This window comes from Cannabis sativa, chromosome 6, assembly GCF_029168945.1.
Source record: "Cannabis sativa cultivar Pink pepper isolate KNU-18-1 chromosome 6, ASM2916894v1, whole genome shotgun sequence".
Classification (NCBI taxonomy): domain Eukaryota; kingdom Viridiplantae; phylum Streptophyta; class Magnoliopsida; order Rosales; family Cannabaceae; genus Cannabis; species Cannabis sativa.
The window spans coordinates 74040736-74063375 of NC_083606.1; the positions used below are offsets into that span (position 1 = coordinate 74040736).

The following is a 22640-nucleotide window of genomic DNA, read 5'->3' on the forward strand; positions in this document are numbered from 1 at the left end:
AACTTCTTGAGCTTTGAAACTTGACACGATCAACCCTTTAGACTGGAAAAATTAAGGCTAAACTCCCCAACCTCCACAAATATTTTGCTATGTACTCCTTACATTAGTTTTTGATTGTTAAATACCAAATAGACCTATAACTATGTGTTATGATATTTTGCACACGCAAGTGTACGTATCGTTAACAAGTAGTAAACTCACCAAGAGTGAGGTCGATCCCTAGGATTGTAGTTAAGTACGTTAAAATTAAACTTCTACTTCTATTTGGTTGAATAAAAATTAAGAAAAGATTAAACTTAGAAAATAAAAATGGTGCAAGAATAAGCAATTAAAGTAATAAGAAAATTAACGGTATAAGAACTAGGGCTTCAAGTTCAATTGTTTCTATTGATTACGGCCTAATATCATGATTATCTCTCTATTATCAATTTCTATGCAATAGCAGGTTTACTAAGGTAATTTATAGTCTTCTTAGATATATAAATCGCAATCACATGCAAACTTTCTACTCTCGTGATAAATTTAACATACAATAGGCATTAAGTACAGAAACCTTATAAGCTATCTAAACCATACTGGTACTCTCGTCCTATATCGAAATTCAGTTCTATTTCACTATAGCATAATCGACACTCACTTCTCAAATCTCGCATCGAAATCATAAAACAATTAATTGATGGCCAGACAATTAAAAGTATTTAAGTACGAATGAAATAGAATACATAAAAATTAGGGGGAAAATAAATCATATTAACCATAAAATAATGTTAAACAATCTCCATCTAAACCCTAATTAAATGTTTAGCTACTCATCTTTATGAAAGCACAATTGTACATATTAACTTTAAGAAAAGAGAAGAAAAAAAATGTTAAAAACCCTCTAGTTGCATCGCTCAACTAAAAGGATGGTACATTGATGAGATAGAGTTAGAACACATTTCACCAAATTCTTCTTTATACGCTTCAAGAAAATACATATTGGTGTTCAACATATTTAATCAAGCTAGTGTCAATTTAAAAATTATTCACAAAGTTATTACCAACATCAACATTTGAGAAAACAGCAGATAAGATCGAAATTCGTCGATTAGAAGATCTCCACAAATGCCTAAATGAGGGGGAGTTAGTTTACACTATACTCTTTTTCCTTTGATCAAGTTTTCAGCAAGACTTTTAATAAGGCATTGTGGACATCCAAGGGAGAGTGTTATAAATATTAATAATTATGTGGATGTCCAAATCTTTTATTTATTACTATTAATTGTAATCAACATTCCTCTTTTTCTTAGTTTTTTTTTCTTAGTTTCTTAATATTTCACTATTGTATTTGTATAAATAGGGGTTCACCCCATTGAAATAAACAACTCAGAAATTCTCATTAATCACTTTCTCTTTCTCTCTTCATCTTCTTCTTCTTTCTTTTCATCTACTTTATATTATTTTATAAAAAAAATAAATTTAATATAATATATGTAATTTATATACTAACTACCACGTGTAGGCACATGAAATTTCACTAGTAATATGTACATATTTATATAAGCATCAACTTGGTACTATTCATTCAATGTCGGTGCCCCCACAACTAGGCAACATGATTTCAATACATATGGATATTAAAATAAATAATAATATAAAACAAATATATTTAGAGTAATTAATAAATAAATAATTGATTTTTGTAATGTGATTAGAACAATTAGTGGATTTGCTGTTATAGTATTAGTTTGTCCTCTCATTTTAGTATAGTAATATTTTGTATTTATATGACAAAGTTAGTATTATTTTATCCATAATTAACTTTAATGTATTAGAAAAATTAATAAGATTTGTATATAATTTAAAATACAATAATTAGATATGCGTACTTGATTAATCCATAACAATTACAATAATTTAATAGTGCAATATATACTATCAACTAAGTCTTTCTTCATAAATTTCTAAATCAGAAACAATTTTATTTATCTTATTATCAAAAGAATATACAATTGTGATCAGTACAATATGTATTTATAGAGTTAGAAAATGCACATAACTTCATAACCCTAGTTAGATTGGGTCTGCTCATTAAAAGTTTCAGTCAACTAAAAAATCTCACATTTACATCTGCTTCAACTAGACTTTTATACACACATGCTAAGCCCATCAACTATTGATCACTAACAATATAGGTTAATTAACACAGCAAATACTTATCCAATCAATTCATATTTCATTAAAACCAATAAAAGTTAATATAAGCCCAAATAAAGTGTAACATTCTAACCAAACACCACATAATTTAAAATTTAAAATTAGGATGTCTAAAAAAAAAAGACAATTAGGAGTATGTGACAGTCAATAGTCCCGTGATCCGTAAGGGGAAATATCGGGTAAGCTGTGTAATCCCACATCGCCTGGAGAAGATCAAGTGGGATGATTCTGAGACTATGTAGGTATGGGACTACACAGTTGATTGGTAATACCTATATAAACAAGGTGCATCTTATTTTTCGGTAGCCCATCTCGAAAGAACTCCACAGTTAAGCGTGCTTGACGTGGGGCAATTTCAGGATGGGTGACCTCGTGGGAAGTTTTCCCAGGAAGCGTGCGAGTGAGGACAAAGCATACTGAAACACTCGTGTTGGTCTGTAGGGTCAGTCGTCATTCCAAGAAGCAGCCAGGGGTGGTGTACTCGTGTATAAGAGCCATCATTCCGTGAGTGTAAGGGCCCAATAGAGGCTTGAAGCGAGGATGTTACATAGTATTACACTATCAAAAAATTATATAAAAATTCCAGTAGAAAAAAAGTTAAATTAAATTTTGTAATTTGCTATTAATTTTTCTTCCTTTTACACCCTTTTTCATTCATTTCAAAAATTCTCATTTTTTTTCTTAAATATATATACACCTATTCTATATAAAATGTGGCTATGTAACGGAATTCTTAGTTTATGAGAAATTATTGGGTGACTTTTCTTTTTAAATAAAAAAAACAAATTATTAGATGTTATGAGAAATTATTGGGTGACTTCTTTTTTTAAATAAAAAAAAATAATAAATTATTAGATGTTGCCACGTAAAGGGTCAGCATCCATGTAGTTAGTTAAACCTAAATATAATTAATCAACCTAAAGTATTGCAATTAATAATAAATTTGTTCATATTGTTTATTTTTTTATTAAAAATTATTTTCAAATTTTGATATTTAGAATTAATTAAATTTTAAATATTATTTTAAATTAAATTTGAATGTTTTGATAGTTTAACAAGATGAGCATTTTCATTAATTGCGAAGATAAATTTAGGAGGAATAATAATTTTTTTTAATTACTATTATTAAGTATAATAGTAATTTTTGTTTTTATTTAAATCACTATTATGTTTTCAAATTTTAATGATTATCACTACATTGAATATTATTAATTTAAAAATTATGATATTAAAAAAAACTAAAAACTAAAATAAAATTAACACACCTAACATCTATCTAGTATATAAATATATATGTATATTTTATTCTTCTTTTTTTTTTTTTTTTTTTTGAAATAATTCTTATTTTAATCTTTACTCTCATAAAATCTCATATGGGGAAAACAAGACATTTTTATATTATTTAGTGGTATTATAGCTGATCAGCTAGTAGGATTGGGGTTTGTGCAACAATTACTTTGAGAACTTAAATTTATTTTTAAAACGTACATATTTATAATATTTTTTATTAATTTTTCTTTTACCTCCAAACACTATAAAAAATAGCTACTTTTAGTAATAATTTTTTAGTCAAAATATAAATTTTTTGTGACTAAATATAATTTTTAGTCATTACAAATTGAAATTTTTATGATTAATACTTTTAGTCACAAACTTTTTAGTCACAACATATATAGAAACGATAATTTATAATTAGTCACAACTTTTTTATTTTTAGTCACAACTTTTTTTGTGATCTAAAAAAATTTATACTGAAATCATGTATTGATCAATTCCTTATTTCTCATAATTTATTTTAAAATAATTATTGATTTTTATTTTAAGGTACAACAGGGCACAGGCCAACTATTTGAATATCTTAAATATAATTTAAATAATAATTTTGAAAAATTAAAAAAAAAAAACACATTAAAATTAGCCAAAGTAAATAGAATCTAGACACATAACATGGGTACAATCTCTATATAAATATAGTTGTCGTTTCCCAACATTTTTTATATTTCCAAGTTAAAACCCTAATTAATCTCATCATCATGCCCACTCAAATCTTAGTATCATCATCTTCAAATGACAACCCAAATATAATTGTTCGTCCTACAAAAAAATTCCACCCAAATATTTGGGGAGAACGATTCTTACATTACAACATTTCACAACAAGATTTGGTAAGCATATTATATATATAGTATATATAATATTGGATATATATATAGGCGGCCGATTTTGTGCCCATATATGCAAAACACGGATTGGAATCCGTTGTACGGCAGGGGGGCCCCACCGTACTTTTAAATGTTTTTTAATTTTTAAAATGTAAGTGGTAACCGGTTGTTGTAGGTGTGGTTACCGGTTGGGATTTTATTTTTTTAATTATAAAATAATTAGGTACGGAAAAAGTACAAAATGGTACTGTTTGTGTTAGTTAGAGTACAAAAAGGTACATCACTCTTCACTGTTCCTGGCAGTTGATGGTACGAAAACACTGTATGCAGTGGGTCCATGTTGTCGGATTAAGGCTATTTTGGTATTTTCCTTCATTCATAAGATCATATGTATTTGTGGGATGGTAATTAAGTACATTATATAGAGTACCGTGTACATTACTTATTTCTGCGTGATGTTTAGTAAAATTAGTGTACATAATATCACGTACCGAGTACAAAATTTCACGTACCGAGTACGTTCATTTACGTTTCGTAGTATATTGTTTAGAATTTTTTTTTTTTAGTGATGAAATTATTTGTTGTTATACATTGAGTTTTTAGTTGGTGTAATTTTGTAATTGTAAATATTTCGTATATTAAAAATTACCAGAAAAATATATTTTTTCACCTTATAAGATTCAGTTTTTTTTCCTAGGCATAATTTAGTTGTTCGTCAATAATAATTTTGAGGTTTGGTGAAGATGAGAGAATTACCTTAAACACAGCAAACATAACAAGAAGTATATAAATGTAGATCTTGGGTTGCAATAAGTAGAGTCATAAACGTTAAAACAACAATGGCTAAAAGTAGCTAGTTATAAGAATGACCATAGTAAGACTCTTGTGTGGAGGAAGGCGGTTCCGGGAAATACGCGTTGGAGTGGTCATTGAATGAGTCAGATGGTGGTTGATTGTTTGGAGGTTGTTGCCCCTGAGATCCAGTGTTATGTTGACGATTTGGGCACCGTCGATAATCATGGTCTGATGAGCGACAAATGCGACAATGTCTTGAGTTTCTTGGGATCTGCTCCCCGTTTGGTCCTTCCCTTGTATTTCCCGTACCCTTTGTTCTCACAACTTCGGGGTCTTTAATAATGTTGGGGTTGCTACGATATCTTCCGTGTTGTGGCGTCTCTCCTTCGGATTGGAATTCAAGTCAAATTCTTCCTTGAACATTAGAGTTAGCCGTTCAAGCTCTTCCTTTGCACGGTTGTACGAGTCCTCGATTTCGCCGCATAGAAAGTGAAGTTATAAGTCGGTGAACCGAGAGATCCAAACCTAGCCATCTCGTAAATGTCTTGTTGTGGTTGTCTTTGGCGGGTTAAAATGTAGGTGGAGATTTATCTTTGCGGATTTGCTCCATCGCTTCATGAGAAGAGAATTAGGTATTCTTCTCATGTTTAATCTTTTCATTGTAGCCCATAAATGTCTACAAGGGTACCCTTGACTTTCATAGAGCAAGCAACTACGGTGTAGTGCTCGTCGGCCTTCACGGTAATGAACTCGGTATTGGACGTCCGGATGCCGGAACTTTCCAATGGTGAATATACGCCACTCTCCTTCTTGCTCTTGAGTTAGGACAAAATAGTTATTCTCTAAATCAAGTCGCTCGGCAACCTTGTGGTACATAGTTCTTGTGTAGAATTCGGCACATTGGTTGTAGTAAGTGGTCAAGCATGTAGGATTAGGTGGGTGAGGTCGAGTGCATCTACTTTTGAAGTCATTTGCAGTCTCGTTGTGTCGAGCTTTGAGGCTTGTCATATCTATGGTTGTTACAAATTCACGCAAGCAATAATTCTTCTCTAAAAATTTTTTTAGAGCGGAGTTGATGGATTCGCAACGTTGTGTGGTTCTCATTCCTGCAACGAATGAACCCCTTAAATACGTTTCTGCCATTGTTGTCTTGACTCGAATGTTGTTTGACACCATTCATTATACGTTAGTTGTTGGGTTTGGATGACGTCTAACCATCTTGCTTCAAATTCTTCCTCCTCGTAGTAGTTGTACATGAGATCCTTAAATGTTTTTAAGAAGATCGGATCTTTAACCTTTTTCGAAGCATTTGTATTGAGATGCCAAGCGCAGAGACGGTGCGTAACATCAGGCATGTGTTCAACGATAGCCTGTTTCATGGCCGCATCTTGGTCAGTAACTACAACACTTGGCTTCTTATCTCCATGGCATTCTAGAAATTTTTGAAGTAGCCAAGAATATGATGGAAGCTTCTCGTGGAGGAGGAGAGCAAATCCGAAGATGCATGTGTTGAAATGGTGGTTGACGCCAATGAGAACAGTGAGGGGCTTATTGTACTCATTCGTCATGTAGGTTGTGTCAAATCCTAGTACATCCCCAAAAGCTACATAGTCCACGCGTGAGTTTCCATCTCGCCTGCACAAGTTAGCCAAGCGATTCTCGTCGTCAACCCGATAGACAACGAAGAAATTAGGATCCTTCTCTCGCGAGACAATCAAGAAATCCCGCAGCCCCTTCGAGTCCGTCTCTATCTTCTCTTCTCGCTTCGCACCGGCAACCACGTTGTACACATCTCGAAGTTGACATGGCATTTTCTCGTAACCTCCACTTTGCAAAGCAACATGAGACATTATGTTGGCGAGTTTTAATTCCTACGGAGTTCATCGACCGACTTGGGCAAGCAACCCATTGGAGACAACTCTATATGATCTCAAAAATTGTACCTCACTTGATGAAGCCAACTCGTGATTGTGCATTGTCTTTGAACTCTTTGCATTTCCAAGTGTTAGACGGTTGTGTGAGTAAAATACGCAATGCTTTGCCCGACATCCGGTTCTAGTGACATCATGAGGTCTTTTTTTCTTGGTGTGTCCGTTGATGCGATTTTTTTCGAACCCTGCTGAACAACAAACCCACCTCCGCATTACAATGACCCCATGAGAAAGTCGTACCTCGTCTTTCCTTGTGCCGAAACCCATCCGTTTCGCATACATTTCGTAGAATGCTTCCCATTTTTCCGGTTGTCGAGACTCTTGCCTAGCACGTCCCGTATCTCAATCTCATTCATTGGTTTTATGATGTTTAGCTCTCTTTGTGATGGTTTCCCATTCATAAGTGTGTTCGTCATTCATGTTGGCTTGTTATTGATTTGTAAGAATTGTAGATGAGGAGTAAGGTGTAGAGGGTGGTGAGGGGATTGAAATTAGATTTTGTGAGTATAGAAGGTTTGAGATAATAGGGTTGTGTGGAGTTGGTGATCACATTTAAAGTCTGTTGGGCTGATATTAATGGGCCTCTTCAATATTACAATGCGGAACTCAACTCCTCTCGTACGTCATTACGGTATAATAGTACAAATTGTTTTAATTTCATTCCACATGTAATTGTGAAATAAGGTTATTTGACGAAAAATTTGAAGGGTTGATGTTATTGAGTTGAAAGGTTTGGTGGTGGGATTTAAATAGATTGGGGTTATGTTAATGGGCCTTCACCTAAGTTTTTCAATGAGTTGAACCATATTCGTACGTCCGAAATAAAACATTGTACTTTTATTGTTTTTGGAAAAAAATATGTTAAGAAAAGAAGAAAATTTTAATAAATGGTTAGTTGTTCACATTTAAATCCATTGGGCTTATATTAATGGGCCTATACCAACATCTTTTAATGAATTCAACCATTCCTGTACTTTACAAAGATAACGCAGTACTATTATGAAAACCCCATGCGTGTACACGTGTATTAAAGTGATGTCTTATTTTAGTAGAATGGGTAGTTTTACTGATTTATATATGTTGGGGATTTATTTATGTTGGGCTGATATTAATGGGCCCTTCACCTACATCTTCTTATAAGTTAAACCATCGTCGTACGTTAGAACAAGATCGTAGGACATTAGGTTTTTTGGAAAAACGGCATTGATGAATAATGTTGACATTTGACCATACTACGTACGCCTACACGTGTATTTAATTGTGTAATTCAGAGATTTAAGCACCCCTCTTTTGACACATCACATTTGCCCAATGGAGTACATCCCAATGGAGTACAGCTAACTAAAAAACGTACTATAGGGTTATTCTCCACGACTTATATAAGACACTTGAGACGTTTTCCAATCCAGCATCAAGTTTATAGAGAAATTAATTTGTAACTTAGTTATTAGCATTACAATATATCAAGTATGAGTTCAGGTCCACACTGGGTTATTTTCAATGGACCAAATGAAGGTATCTATAGTACGTACGAAGATGCTGTAAGCAAAAACACTACTTCTGATGCGTCCATAAAAATAATTCGTTATGAATCTTTCATAGAAGCTTTTTCTGCTTTATGTCTACATGGAGAGATGGGAGAATGCTTCACACTGGGCAGAAAGTTAGAGAACTTTGCTGTGTTAATGAGTTTCCCTGCATGTGGGAGTCTGATGATGATAATGATGAAGAGGCTATCCTTAATTCGTTTGCTCACTTTGTTTGATGAGGGTGAATGTTACGGTGCAATTAAATCACCCGAACGGGACAATGTGAAAGATTCGGCGAGAAAGGTGAGGACCGAAATGGAGATGATATAGAAGTTGGAGACAAAGGAGGAGTGGATACTTCTCCCAAAAACAGTAAATGATGCACTGTGTTAGTGTCCAAGTTATGTTATTTTATATTTTAAGCTATAATGTTGTACGATCAGTATTTGTTATGAAATATGTACTTTGGTTTATTTTGGAGTATTAATGTCACTTTCCTCATTAATTAATTGTGGAAGTAAAAGTGAAGTGAATCATTGTGAAATCACAACTGCAAACAGAAAGCAAAAAAACTTAAAATAATATAGTAAAGTTACAAACAAGTAGATATATAATAGAAGTGCTTCAATCTCATTAAATGGCCTAACAAAAAGTTGATTCAACAGCCATATGAGATGAGTTGTAACAAAAGTACAGTATATATATATGAAAAATACCACGGCGAAACCGAACGGATGTTCAATCAAGTTCTATAACTTGAGGGAACTTCCTTTGAGACGGAGGGCTATTGTCTCTGAACGGGGACTTTGGTCGTGAAGGGCTTTCTCTTGGAGTAGTGCTTGGTGATTCTTGTTTCACATGAAGTAGGTAGTGGGGAATGGACACCTCGGTGTAGTCGAGAATGTCATCCATGATACCCTCTAATTTTTCTCTTGAACTGTTGGCTTCTTGCATGGCGTGGGCTGAATGGTACAGATGTTCCGCGAGTTTGTATGACTCTTGCTTGGCCTCCGTGGCTCGTAAATGAGCCTTCTTTATAATTTTTTCGTGTTCGTGGAGAACAGACTCGAGCCTAGCACAGTTAGGACATCCTGAGATGGACGCTGAACGGAGTCTTGGACTCCGTGACGGTGTACCTACGTGTCTTGTGGAAGAAAAAGGATGCGGTGGGGATTTTTGAGGACTTGTTTCAAAAGGGTTGAAGTTTTGGTAAGGGTCCATTTGATGTAGGTAACAGTAAAACGGGGTTTGATAAAAATGCTTAGTGAATAGACATAACCTTTACTTATATAGTGGGTTGGTGGGTTGATGTACACGTGATTGGGTTGATGTAATAATATTGGTTTTCTTTTTCCGAATTTAACCATTTCATAGTTAATAAATTTTGACAATGGTAATATTTACCCATTTATTAGTTAACCAATTTTAATAGAAGGAGAAGGTGAATCAAATCCCACAAACAAAATCTAAGCAATATCGGGAAAGTACTAAGTGATGTGACATGTTTATATTAAAAACAAAATTACGTACGGTTTTATGATTTAAATAATAATTTCCAGAATTAAAGTAAAAATAAAATGCTTTTAAGTATTAGTACAGATGGAAGACATAATGAATGATGTGAATTGATTTATTACAGCCGTATAAAAATGTCACATCACCATCTTTAAGTAATAAGTACACGGTTTGAAACATGAAAAATAGTGTTTTTATTTTTCAATCTAAAATTCAAAATAATACCCAGATTTTGTTTTTGAAAATATTTAACTAAATCAAGAATTTGTATGTAGACCCACCTTTTGAGTTTATAAAAACATAAAATTGTTTTCAAATCTTAAATAATAAGAGGAGTCACTCTGAATTTTTCTGGTTTTGTTTTTATTTTTTTTAAAATTGTTTAAAATAATGATAATATAAAACATACTTTGAAGTTTTCAAAAATTAAAAAATATTTGTTTGATGTAATTTTGTAAAAACAGAAATTATTTATTTATTCTTTCTTTTTTTCTTAGAAAATAAACTTCAATAAAAAAATTAATAAATATATTCATAAAAAAGAAATGCATTTTAAAGTAATTTGGAAAAAAAAATTGATGAAATTAAACTCCGACAAATAACTTTTTGGTGTTCTCAAAATTTTATATTTTGTTTATTTTTTTTTTTAAAAAAAAAAAATCTTCTGAAAATATTGTCAAACACTTATAATTGTAGGCATTATTAAAAAAAAATTTCAGTTGTTAAGAATAAAATTTATTTTTTAATTATAGTGCCAAAACACCATCTAAATAATTTGTCAAAATGAGTATTTGCCTTCTTTTTTGTTAAATGTTGTATTAATTTAAATTTACTAGCGTAAATTTAAATAAGAACACAAAATGTTTGTAAATAAAATATTATATATAAAAAAAAAATCAATATTAATTGAACATAAAGATCAAATGTGAGGTCCCATGCACCATATGCATTAAAATTTAGAATTATAAAATTAATTTTCAGAAAAAGAAAAAAAAAATGAAACTCTATTAAATGTATCAACAATAAATGTTATAATATATTGATATCAAATCATGGTGCTCTTAATTGTATTAATCCTAATTATTTTATTACAAATAAAGTAACTATATGTAGGATGTTTGTCTATTTATAGAGATCAAAATATAAGGTACATAGAATAGAACATTCCCTACAATTATAATAAATAATAAAAACAAGTTTTTTTTTATAATATTTGGCACAATACTCGAAGAATTCACGTGACATGTATGACTTTTTTTTTAATATTTTGGTCGGATCCCACAGAAGGAGTAATTATTTAATGAATACTTTGTCACCTAAATATTTAAATGTTATGGTAATAATAAGTACATGGTTTAAATGGTGAAATTTAAAAAGGTGATGTGACATCTACTCATTTCAGTCGTAAATAATTTATTAAAATTTGACATCATAATCGTTGTTGGTACTACTATCATAATTTATTAAATCTGACCTAATTGATTTGTCCAAATTTTAATAAGAAAAATGTCATATTAGTATATTAGAGCCCAACAAATATTAAATCTCCTTCAGTAATTACTGGTAGGTTTCGTGTTTTGAAATAGTATATTAATTAACTCAAATCAGGGAATCCCATGAGATCTGCATGTCAGAATGTAGTCAGTTTGATTTGATGTTACACTGTGAAATCGCTGACGTACGTTATTTAAAGTGTAGGAAATACTCCATTTAACGTCAGTGAGTACACTGTGGGACGTACACAGAAAATTAAATATTGATAAGACAACTATTGATTTTTTTAGTTAGTATCTACAAATTAAAGAGGAAATAGTCCATACTTGGTTAAGAAGATTACAATATTTGGACAATTTTCAAATAATTCCCAACAACTTTAAAACGTGGTCCTAAATAGGAAATGGTTCAAAATGTATTAAAATAAGTAATGTACGAATAAATATGTTCGAAATTATAGTTTACATTTGAAAAAAAATCTTATTATCTCATTAAATTCAAATATTGAGTAAACATAATTGCAGCGTACTGTATTTCCGATTTAAGGTACTCTGCACGTATATTGATGTACGTTATTTTCAAACTTGAACTTATTGAGATATGGGAGATCCAAATTTTCCGACGTACATTGAAATACGTTCCAAACATATTTTCATATAATTTATTTACGTATTTGTTGAAAATTGATTTTAGGGTTGGAAAGACATACGTAGAAATACGTTATTAGAATAAAGAAATCTTTTATATATGCTAATTAATTTGTAGTAACCACATTACAATTTCTCACTTCTTGATTACAATAAAGTATTAAACATTACAATTTTCAAATAATAAAAGTGAACAACCAACTAATGGATTAACATTTGGATTAACCCAACAAAATGGATTAATTTTTGTCTTTTGTTAATAAAAACTCCTACAGTACATATGATGTGACATATATATTTAAAACTCACCCAAGTACGGTTTTATAATAAAATAATAATTTTACCAAAAAATGTAAAAACGCTGACATTTGCCTCCCGCGTATCATTTTGTTCCAGAGTATGGCGCACCGTAGTGTCAAATATGATAGATAACACTCATCCCTCGGTGGCCTTATTGGAGGTTTAGGTTCGGTTGGATGGCATATTTGGGTGCCATGATTGGAAGTTGTTCGTGCCACCCTACTCCACCCATCCGAAACCTTCGTCAACGTTTCCTGAATATACATATACCACATACATAAAATTTTTAAGAAACAATTCGTAATAATATAATTTTTAAAAAAATAGACGTAAATAGTGGAGTTATTACCGAAATTTCTAATGAGATGATTGATTGAATTGCTGAAATTCCCTTGATGCACCTACAACAAACGGTTGTAGTGCATACCAATCCTTTTGTTTACACATCTTCACTTCGGTGCAACAACAATACATAATTTACTATTTTTTTTTATATATATTATCCCTATACATACGTCTACAGATAGGGAGTGAGTTTTCTAGGAAAGAAAACAATACTAAATTGAGAGGTGAAGGAGTAAGGAGAGGTAGAGGGGTATATATAGTACTTGTGGATGTGATTGTTGAGTGTAGTCTTGTCAAATATTACAAAATAATAATTAATATAACCCTAGGTACGGCTAAAGGTGGTATAACCCCAAGACAAATTTGATTTTGTCAATCCCTTGAAAAACGTAATTTGAACAAACCCAACCCCCTATTAACTTTTCCTTGGAAGACGTAATTCCAACCAACGAAATTATCGATTTTGTTGTGGTTTGGTTGATTGTGGTTAGAAAAAATTTCTCCTTTATTAATATTATTATTAAAAAAATGAAATAATGAGCTACTCACATATTCTCACTTTAATAATTTTAAAATATATTAATTCAGCGGTTGTACGTTTTCTTTTTTTTTTTTGCCAATTACTTTTTTAGGCATCCCTACTTTTTTATTTATTATTTGTATATGACTCATGACACATATAGTAAAAATATATTTTTTGTAATAATAATAATAAACTTGTCAAACATTCTCTTTTTTTTAAATTTTTTTTAAAAATATTTTAGTCTTTTTCTTTTTTTATTTTATATAAGAATATTTAAATTTAAATAAAATTTAATGTATGAAAACAAGTTACTACTTTTAAATTTTTTATATTTGAAATTAGAAAATTAAATTAAAAATAAACTTATTTTTATAAAACTATTTTATCAGACACATTTAAAACATTATAAGAGTTACATTTAAAAAAAAAAAAGTTACTTCAGGGTATCTTAAATAATATAATAACATAATATAGCTTAAAAATATAAAAAACTAACAAAAAAATAGTTTTAATATTATTCTTCATTTTATGTTTCTCACATATTAAAATGAGTATATACTGTTACGAATACAATAGTAGTTTGAGAGAACAAGTGAGTGTAGTAATAAAGTCTGGAGAATAGTGACTCTGGTACGCTTCATGATTAAATGAGTACATACTGTGCCACACCGGGCCCGTAAACACCGCAAGTCACATTGTGGTTCGTACGAATGGTTGAGTGTCACTCAGTACAACCCGAGGTCGAACTGGATTCGGTTAGTTCGTTGGGAGAGTAGTGATTCCGGTACCCCAAAGCGAACTTCAGTACATATTGTGTGTCACCGGGCCCGTAAACACCGCAAGTCACAATGTCAGTAGTAGGAATGGTTGAGTGTCACTCAGTACAACCCGAGGTCGGCTCGGATTCGGTTAGTTCGTTGGGAGAGTAGTGATTCCGGTACCCCAAAGCGAACTTGAGTACATATTGTGTGTCACCGGGCCCGTAAACACCGCAAGTCACAATGTCAGTAGTAGGAATGGTTGAGTGTCACTCAGTACAACCCGAGGTCGAACTGGATTCGGTTAGTTCGTTGGGAGAGTAGTGATTCCGTACCCCAAAGCGAACTTGAGTACATATTGTGTGTCACCGGGCCCGTAAACACCGCAAGTCACAATGTCAGTAGTAGGAATGGTTGAGTGTCACTCAGTACAACCCGAGGTCGAACTGGATTTGGTGAGTTCGTTGGGAGAGTAGTGATTCCGGTACCCCAAAGCGAACTTGAGTACATATTGTGTGTCACCGGGCCCGTAAACACCGCAAGTCACAATGTCAGTAGTAGGAATGGTTGAGTGTCACTCAGTACAACCCGAGGTCGAACTGGATTCGGTGAGTTCGTTGGGAGAGTAGTGATTCCGGTACCCCAAAGCGAACTTGAGTACATATTGTGTGTCACCGGGCCCGTAAACACCGCAAGTCACAATGTCAGTAGTAGGAATGGTTGAGTGTCACTCAGTACAACCCGAGGTCGAACTCGGATTCGGTTAGTTCGTTGGGAGAGTAGTGATTCCGTACCCCAAAGCGAACTTGAGTACATATTGTGTGTCACCGGGCCCGTAAACACCGCAAGTCACAATGTCAGTAGTAGGAATGGTTGAGTGTCACTCAGTACAACCCGAGGTCGAACTGGATTCGGTTAGTTCGTTGGGAGAGTAGTGATTCCGGTACCCCAGGTCGAACTGGAGTACATATTGTGTGTCACCGGGCCCGTAAACAATGCAAGTCACAATGTCAGTAGTAGGAATGGTTGAGTGTCACTCAGTACAACCCGAGGTCGAACTGGATTCGGTGAGTTCGTTGGGAGAGTAGTGATTCCGGTACCCCAAAGCGAACTTGAGTACATATTGTGTGTCACCGGCCCGTAAACACCGCAAGTCACATTGTGGGTAGTAGGAATGGTTGAGTGTCACTCAGTACAACCCGAGGTCGAACTGGATTCGGTTAGTTCGTTGGGAGAGTAGTGATTCCGGTACCCCAAAGCGAACTTGAGTACATATTGTGTGTCACCGGGCCCGTAAACACCGCAAGTCACAATGTCAGTAGTAGGAATGGTTGAGTGTCACTCAGTACAACCCGAGGTCGAACGGATTCGGTTAGTTCGTTGGGAGAGTAGTGATTCGGTACCCCAAAGCGAACTTCAGTACATATTGTGTGTCACCGGGCCCGTAAACACCGCAAGTCACAATGTCAGTAGTAGGAATGGTTGAGTGTCACTCAGTACAACCCGAGGTCGAACTGGATTCGGTTAGTTCGTTGGGAGAGTAGTGATTCCGGTACCCCAAAGCGAACTTCAGTACATATTGTGTGTCACCGGGCCCGTAAACACCGCAAGTCACAATGTCAGTAGTAGGAATGGTTGAGTGTCACTCAGTACAACCCGAGGTCGAACTGGATTCGGTGAGTTCGTTGGGAGAGTAGTGATTCCGGTACCCCAAAGCGAACTTGAGTACATATTGTGTGTCACCGGGCCCGTAAACACCGCAAGTCACAATGTCAGTAGTAGGAATGGTTGAGTGTCACTCAGTACAACCCGAGGTCGAACTGGATTCGGTTAGTTCGTTGGGAGAGTAGTGATTCCGGTACCCCAGGTCGAACTGGATTCGGTGTTTTTTGGTTAAGGTGACACACAGTATGTAGTCAAGTTAGCTTTGGTGTACCGGAGTCACTATCCTCCTAAAAAACTCAATGAATCTAGTTCGAGCTAGGGTTGTACGACGCGACAGTCAACCATTCGTAGTACTGACGTTGTCACTCGCGGTGTTTACATGCGCGGTGACACAGTATGTAGTGAAGTTTGCTGTTGGGTACCGGAGTCACTCCTCTTCTAACGAACTCACCGAATCTAGTTTGACCTAGGGTTGTACAGAGTGACACCGATGCAGTATGGGAGAAGTTGCACTATGAATTTAGGTTGTTTGGGCTGAGTGTGTACTCAGTTCATCATGACGCGTACCAGATTCACTATTCTCCTGATTTTATTACTAGAGTCACTTCTTGTCTTAAACTACTATTGTATTCATAACATTAAAGAATTTTGTTATTAAATATCTATATTTATATAGTATTCAAAAAATTATTGTAATCTTGATTCCAACGAGTGATACGTTAATGTAATCTTACAAAAATTATTGCAATATTTACTCCAACGAATAATATTTTAATGAAATATTAAAATCGTATTTAAATAAATATTGAGTTTTCATTATTAGTAAACATCCTAATTTAATTTCTTATTCATTTGGCCACACATGTTTATTTGGACATAATATTAGGATATTTGTTGCTACATGTGATAACAATGGGAGCAACATTTACCTTATTTAAATACATAATTTTTGTTTAGCACAGTAAACCAATTCAATGTTGTCACCGAGCATGCATATTGGTTCCAATTACGTCTTCCAAGGAAAAGTTAGTAGGGGGTTGGGTTTGTTGATACTACGTTTTTCAAGGGATTGAAAAAGTCAAATAAATAGCTTTAGGTTATTTGTAGCCGTACCTAGGGTTATATTATTAATTATTATTTTTAAATTTTTGTGAAGACTACACTCAACAATCACATCCACAAGTACTATATATACCCCTCTACCTCTCCTTACTCCTTCACAATTTCGTATTAAACCCTATCCTAGAGAACTCACTCCCTATATGTAGACGTGTGTATAATATATTAAAAAAATAAATTATGTATTGTTGTTGCACCAAAGTGAAGATGTGTAAACAGAAGGATTGGTATGCACTGCAACCGTGTGTTGTAGGTGCATCAAGGGAATTTCAGCAATTCAATAAATCATCTCATAACAAATTTTGGTAATAACTCAACTCTTTATGTCTATTTATTTCAATATTATATTATTACAAATTGTTTCTTAAAAATTTTATGTATGTGGTACATGTGTATTCAGGAAATGTTGACGAAGGTTTGGGATGGGTGGACTAGGGTGGCGGGAACTACTTCCAAAACGGCCACCCAAATATGTCATCCTACCGAACCTTAACCTCCCGAGTGGACAAGGCGACCGAGGAATGAGTGTTATAATATTTGACACAACGGTGCGCCAGACTCTTGAAGAAAAGATATGCGGGAGGCGAATGTCAGCGTTTTTTACAGTCCTATGTCAAATTGCTTCCTCATGTACAACCTACTGATTTGACCGTATATGGATTGATGGGAAAATATTATTAAAATGTTTATTATTTTAAAATACAAAAAAGGTCTTCCTCATTTATTTAAAATTGTTTTTTAGGGTTTTGAAGGATTTGTTGTTTACTTTAAGTGTTGAAATTATTATTTTATTGTAAAAACGTACTTGGCTGAGTTTTACATAGTTATATGTCACATCATATGTACTGTAGCAGATTCTATTAACATAAGACAAAAATTAAGTTTCATTGATATTAACCCACTCAAAATTCAAAATGTATATTTAAATGACACACATTATTTTCATTCATATTGACTTCAAAGGTTTGTATATTTAAATAAGTATTTTTTATTTTATTAAAGAAGGTAATACATCCTACACATGTCAACTGATTATTGGAAATTAGAATTCCAATACATCCTACATAAAATTAAAATATAAGAAAGTTCATACAATTCCATTAAACCAAACTAAACCGGCTGTATATGTGGTTTATTCATGTGGGGAGAAATATTTATGTGTTGTACTTTTAACTGTTCATAGAGTTAACATAAAATATTATTTTAATTTGATTGACTGCTTGTGATTGATTGACACTACTTTTTTGTATATAAGTATAGTGCACCAAAGACTTTGAAGCAAATATTTGAGAGGAAGCACGAAATATGCTCCCCAATTTTAATATACTTTCTAACGTTTTCAAAGAAATTCGGTTTCCCCCCTAAATTTATTTTCACAACCTATTTCCACCATAAGGTCAACGGAAACACTCCTTTTCAAGCCTCACTAACACCCTAATTTGGTTTGTTAAAAAAAAAAACATGGTGGCTGGTTCTGGAGAGGACCCCTACGGGTTCGAGAGGGATTTCCCTTCATGGAAAAATTCACTTGGGGGACACCCCCATTGCTACTGTGGTGATCTAGCTTATGTTTGGACTTCTAGCAGTAGAGCAAATCCGGGTCGTCGCTTCTTTGGATGTCCGCACTATGTAAGACTTCGAACGCCTTAATAATATTTTAAACTAGGCTTTGTAAATATGGTGATGTACTTATTTTAAATTCAGGAGAACAACGAAAGTCGAGGATGTGATTACTTTTGTTGGATCGATCAAGCTCATCCTAAAAAACCTGGAGACACTACTCTCGGTTTGCGAAACCAAGTAAGGAGTTTGGAGAAAGAGAAGATGCACCATGAAAACATTATTAAAAAATTATATTTCATTATATTTATTTGCCTCTTCATCATTTGCCAACTTTTATTTCGTTAGAGATATTGTATGTGGTATGATGTTTATTTTATGTTTTTTAAGGACGTAATTCAAAGGAAAGGTAGGCATTTAAGTTGGTTCTATTAAAAATTTCTTGATTACTATTTCGTCATTGATTGTGAATGTCAATATGTGCGTAGTACAGTAATTAATCTAGTGTGAAATACTAGGATTTAAAGATAAATATCGGTAATTTTCACAATATAATCCAAAAAGTGTCATAATAACTTAGTCAACATTGTTGTGTTTCACTAATTTGCATTTTAAAAATACTTCAACTTTTTTTTTCAAAGTTTAATGTTTAATAGATTGCTACCATTTTCAAACGTTGATGTTCAATACATTGCATTTTTTAAAAACACTAACCTTTATTTTTTTTGGTAGCTTTTAATTGCATTATTTAGAAATGGTGAAATTCAGAGTTATTATGTCTCATCACTGTACAGTACTTTAACTATGTGTTTAATGTTGAATAGATTGGTACCATTGTTTTTAATTTTTAATATGTTGGAGGTATCCATATAATTGTTGTAAAGGTTGATGTTCAATACACTGCATTTTTGGAAAACAGTTCTTTTTTATAGCCTTTAATTACATTATTTAGAAGTGGTGAAATTGTTACAAAGGAAATTGTGTGACAGAGTTATTATTATTGCTCATAAGCATCTTGTACTTACTCTTTTTGATCCAAATTTATGTCCAAGGCCGAATTAATGCCTTCGTTGTTGATTGTAGGTATTTTTATTATTTTGGACATAATTGGAGTAAACAATTTCATTTTGAAAATAATGTACTTCACTATCCAAAACCTAATAGTACTGGCAAAATATAACAACAGTAATAATATTCACAATAGTAATGGGAAAGTACATAAGTATAAGTATTATTATTATTTTGGCTATGGACATCATTGGACTAAAACGAGATAGTGCGAAAAGGAATGTAAAATTGGTTAGTTTCATTTTCAGAATAATGTACTTGACATATTGTTATGGTAAAAAAAGATCCAAAACCTAATAGTAATGGCAAAGTATAACAACCTAAATAATATTCACAATAATAGTAATAATGACCATACAATAATAATAATCAGTTCCACCAAATTCTAAAAACTACCACAAGTCTCACCCTATAGTAAATTATAAAATCACCAACATTAGTGCAATTCCAAATCACCTAACAGTAGTATGATGCAAGTATATAACATGACTGAGTAAATATAATTTACGACCTAAAACCTAACTTTTGTAACCATTGTACTGAACATAGTAAATATATAAATAAAGTAACTTTTCTAACCATTGTAATATACTACTTGTTACTTATGGCCAGCCTTTTAGAATGACGTGTTTTCGGGGACTTGCTCTTGCCAGTCCACATGTTTTCTGACACGGCCTTCGAGTCTTTGAATCGGGGGTCTCGAGGAGACCTTGATGGACTACGTAATGCTATAGTTGTAGATGTTGATGGAAGAACTTTGGTTTTGCTCAATCCAAATTGCTTCTTAACTCCCTCCATCACAGCATGTTTAGCCTTGTTACTCTCGTGGGTGACAATTTTCCCAACACAATCCAGTCTCGCTTCAATAGGATCAAACTGCAGTGTACATTAGGAAACCAATTCGGTAATACACATGACAACCAAATCCATAGAAACAAATCCATCAAAAAATAGATTGACAACTCAATTTTCACAATATAAACGAGTTAGTTAACTGGATGAAAACTTAAACTAAAGAAATCAACATTACATTACCTCTTCCAATATTTCATTTTCCTCGAACAGTGATTCCATGTACTTCATTACAAACATTCCACAATCGTGGCCATTTTGTTGTTGTGGGTAGTCCTTGCTTGAAGAAATAATTACAAACTCGGCGAAATTCAGTTCATGGCTTGACAGGGGCAAACAATTGGTCCAAAGTCTGGAGCTGCAAAAAAATTAAAACAATCACAGTTGAGATTAGTGCAATTACACTAATAAAACGGCAATCCGTGTACACACGTGCCTACCATCTCTACGCTGGTGCTCCGACGTGACCTCTTATGCATTGCAGAAGACAACGAGTCCCTAATTTCCACTGTTGTATTAACCATGCTCACATTCGCCGCAAACCAGTGCGGAGCACTCTCGGTATCCAGTAGGGGTACCACCATCTGCGACAAAGTAAAACAAACAACGTCATCGGAAAATTGAACTACACACATTTGATTCAACACAAAAGTTTCAAGAAAATGCAAATTACAGTGTGACATAAACTCAAATCTGCATCGTAATAAAGAGTGGACCACTCTTGCTGCTTCGCCATCCTCTCCACAGTCATCGATCTTCCAAGTAACTTGCTCTGCACAATAAGCACACATAATAGATTACATTTTAAATAAAAACATAGATTTAACAGAGTTTACAGCACAAATACAAAAGATTCATGTCCACTTTTAAATATCAAATTTCATACCGAAATTCTGGTGGGCATAAACCAAGTTCTCTTACTTCCAATGCCGTTGCGCTTCTTCTCTCGAAAATTCATGATTTGAGCAAAGCAATCAATGAGCTGACATTTACACAAACAATATCCGTTATGTTGTCATTCATACAATTTGTAAATGGCATTAACTAAAGTAATGAACTAAAAATTTCAAAGCACCCAAAAGCCAACTTCTACGTACACTGTGTGATATATCGGTCTCCGGTTTCATGCATTTGAAATACATCCGCTCGACCTCAACCTTCCCAAAATGGGCTAACACTTCACTGAAATACCAAACAAATAATCAACAACGAAACGAATGTACTAATATCAACTACGTACACAGTAATCATGACACATGAGATTACCTCGGATCATTGGCGCTAGAGAAAATGTAACGGAACAACTCGTACTGTTGATTTGAGTAACCCTTCTTCACAGTGAACGGACCAATCACCTTCCCTCCAGATTCTTTGAATCTTTCGAACGCAAAAGATCATCAAAATCATCCTTCACTGCCTGCTCAACTTCCTCTTTTACAATAGCGGGGAGATCTTCTCCCCAAAAGTTCATAACCTCAAACGAATCATCAGAAACAACCACCTTAGTTGGAACAACGACCTTCTCTTCTGATAGATTAAGTGAAGGGACACTCTCTACATCATCAACATCCTCTTCCAATTGATCCTTCGTCCCTTCACCATCCTTTTCCTCGACAACCACGTCATCCTTCGTCCCTTCACCATCCTTTTCCTCGACACAGACGTCATCCTTCTTCTCGGTCTCCCCGTTGAACGAAAGCGAGCGCTGAACTTTGCTCGTCTCAGGTATCTCCAACACTTCTTTCATAGTCCCCTTCCCAAGGGAAGTGGAGAGTACCTTCGATGTGACTCTTTTGCGCTGCTCACCTTCAAATCAAGCCGGAAGACCTCATCTTTCAACTCACACACAGCTTTGTATATTGCGTCATTTGTGGGTTGCCCAACTGCAGCGGATTCAAAACTTGGCAGTAACACATACGTGTTAGTCAACTTCACCTGCTTAGTACACCAAAAAAACTAGTTAGCATATCTCTCAAATAAAATTCTAACGCATTAGAAAATTGAAGTACTAAATGTACCTTTCCACTTGTGTGACCACCCTGGTCTCGAATCCACTTGTACACTGACTTGCAGTGTTTTGTGGTCCAAAAGTCAATTGGAGCCACGAGTCCGGTCCACGTGAGTAGCAGTCCAGTCTACGTGCGTCAAATATACAAGCTGCCACCAAACAAAAGTGCATAC

The 22640-nt window shown here is 33.9% G+C and overlaps 2 protein-coding genes across 3 annotated transcripts in view; one reads left to right on the forward strand and one right to left on the reverse strand.

Moving 5' to 3' along the window:
* Positions 1-3938: 3938 nt before the first annotated feature.
* The window catches only part of LOC115695574 (germacrene-A synthase-like), an 84100-nt gene continuing 65398 nt past the window's right edge, over positions 3939-22640 (forward strand). For both annotated transcript variants that reach the window (XR_009688564.1, XM_030622631.2), the window contains exon 1: positions 3939-4361. Coding sequence is in view for 1 of the 2 variants with exons in the window: in XM_030622631.2 (XP_030478491.2) it covers positions 4230-4361 (132 nt within the window). In the remaining variant the exon portion in view is untranslated. The remainder of the gene's footprint in view (positions 4362-22640) is intronic.
* Positions 20199-22206, reverse strand: LOC133038963 (uncharacterized). Its single transcript, XM_061117686.1, has 7 exons — positions 21815-22206; positions 21557-21641; positions 21346-21441; positions 21133-21231; positions 20892-21043; positions 20643-20817; positions 20199-20483 (listed from the first exon to the last, which is right to left on the reverse strand). Exons 1-7 carry the CDS (start codon positions 22204-22206, stop codon positions 20199-20201), a joined length of 1284 nt encoding a protein of 427 aa, XP_060973669.1.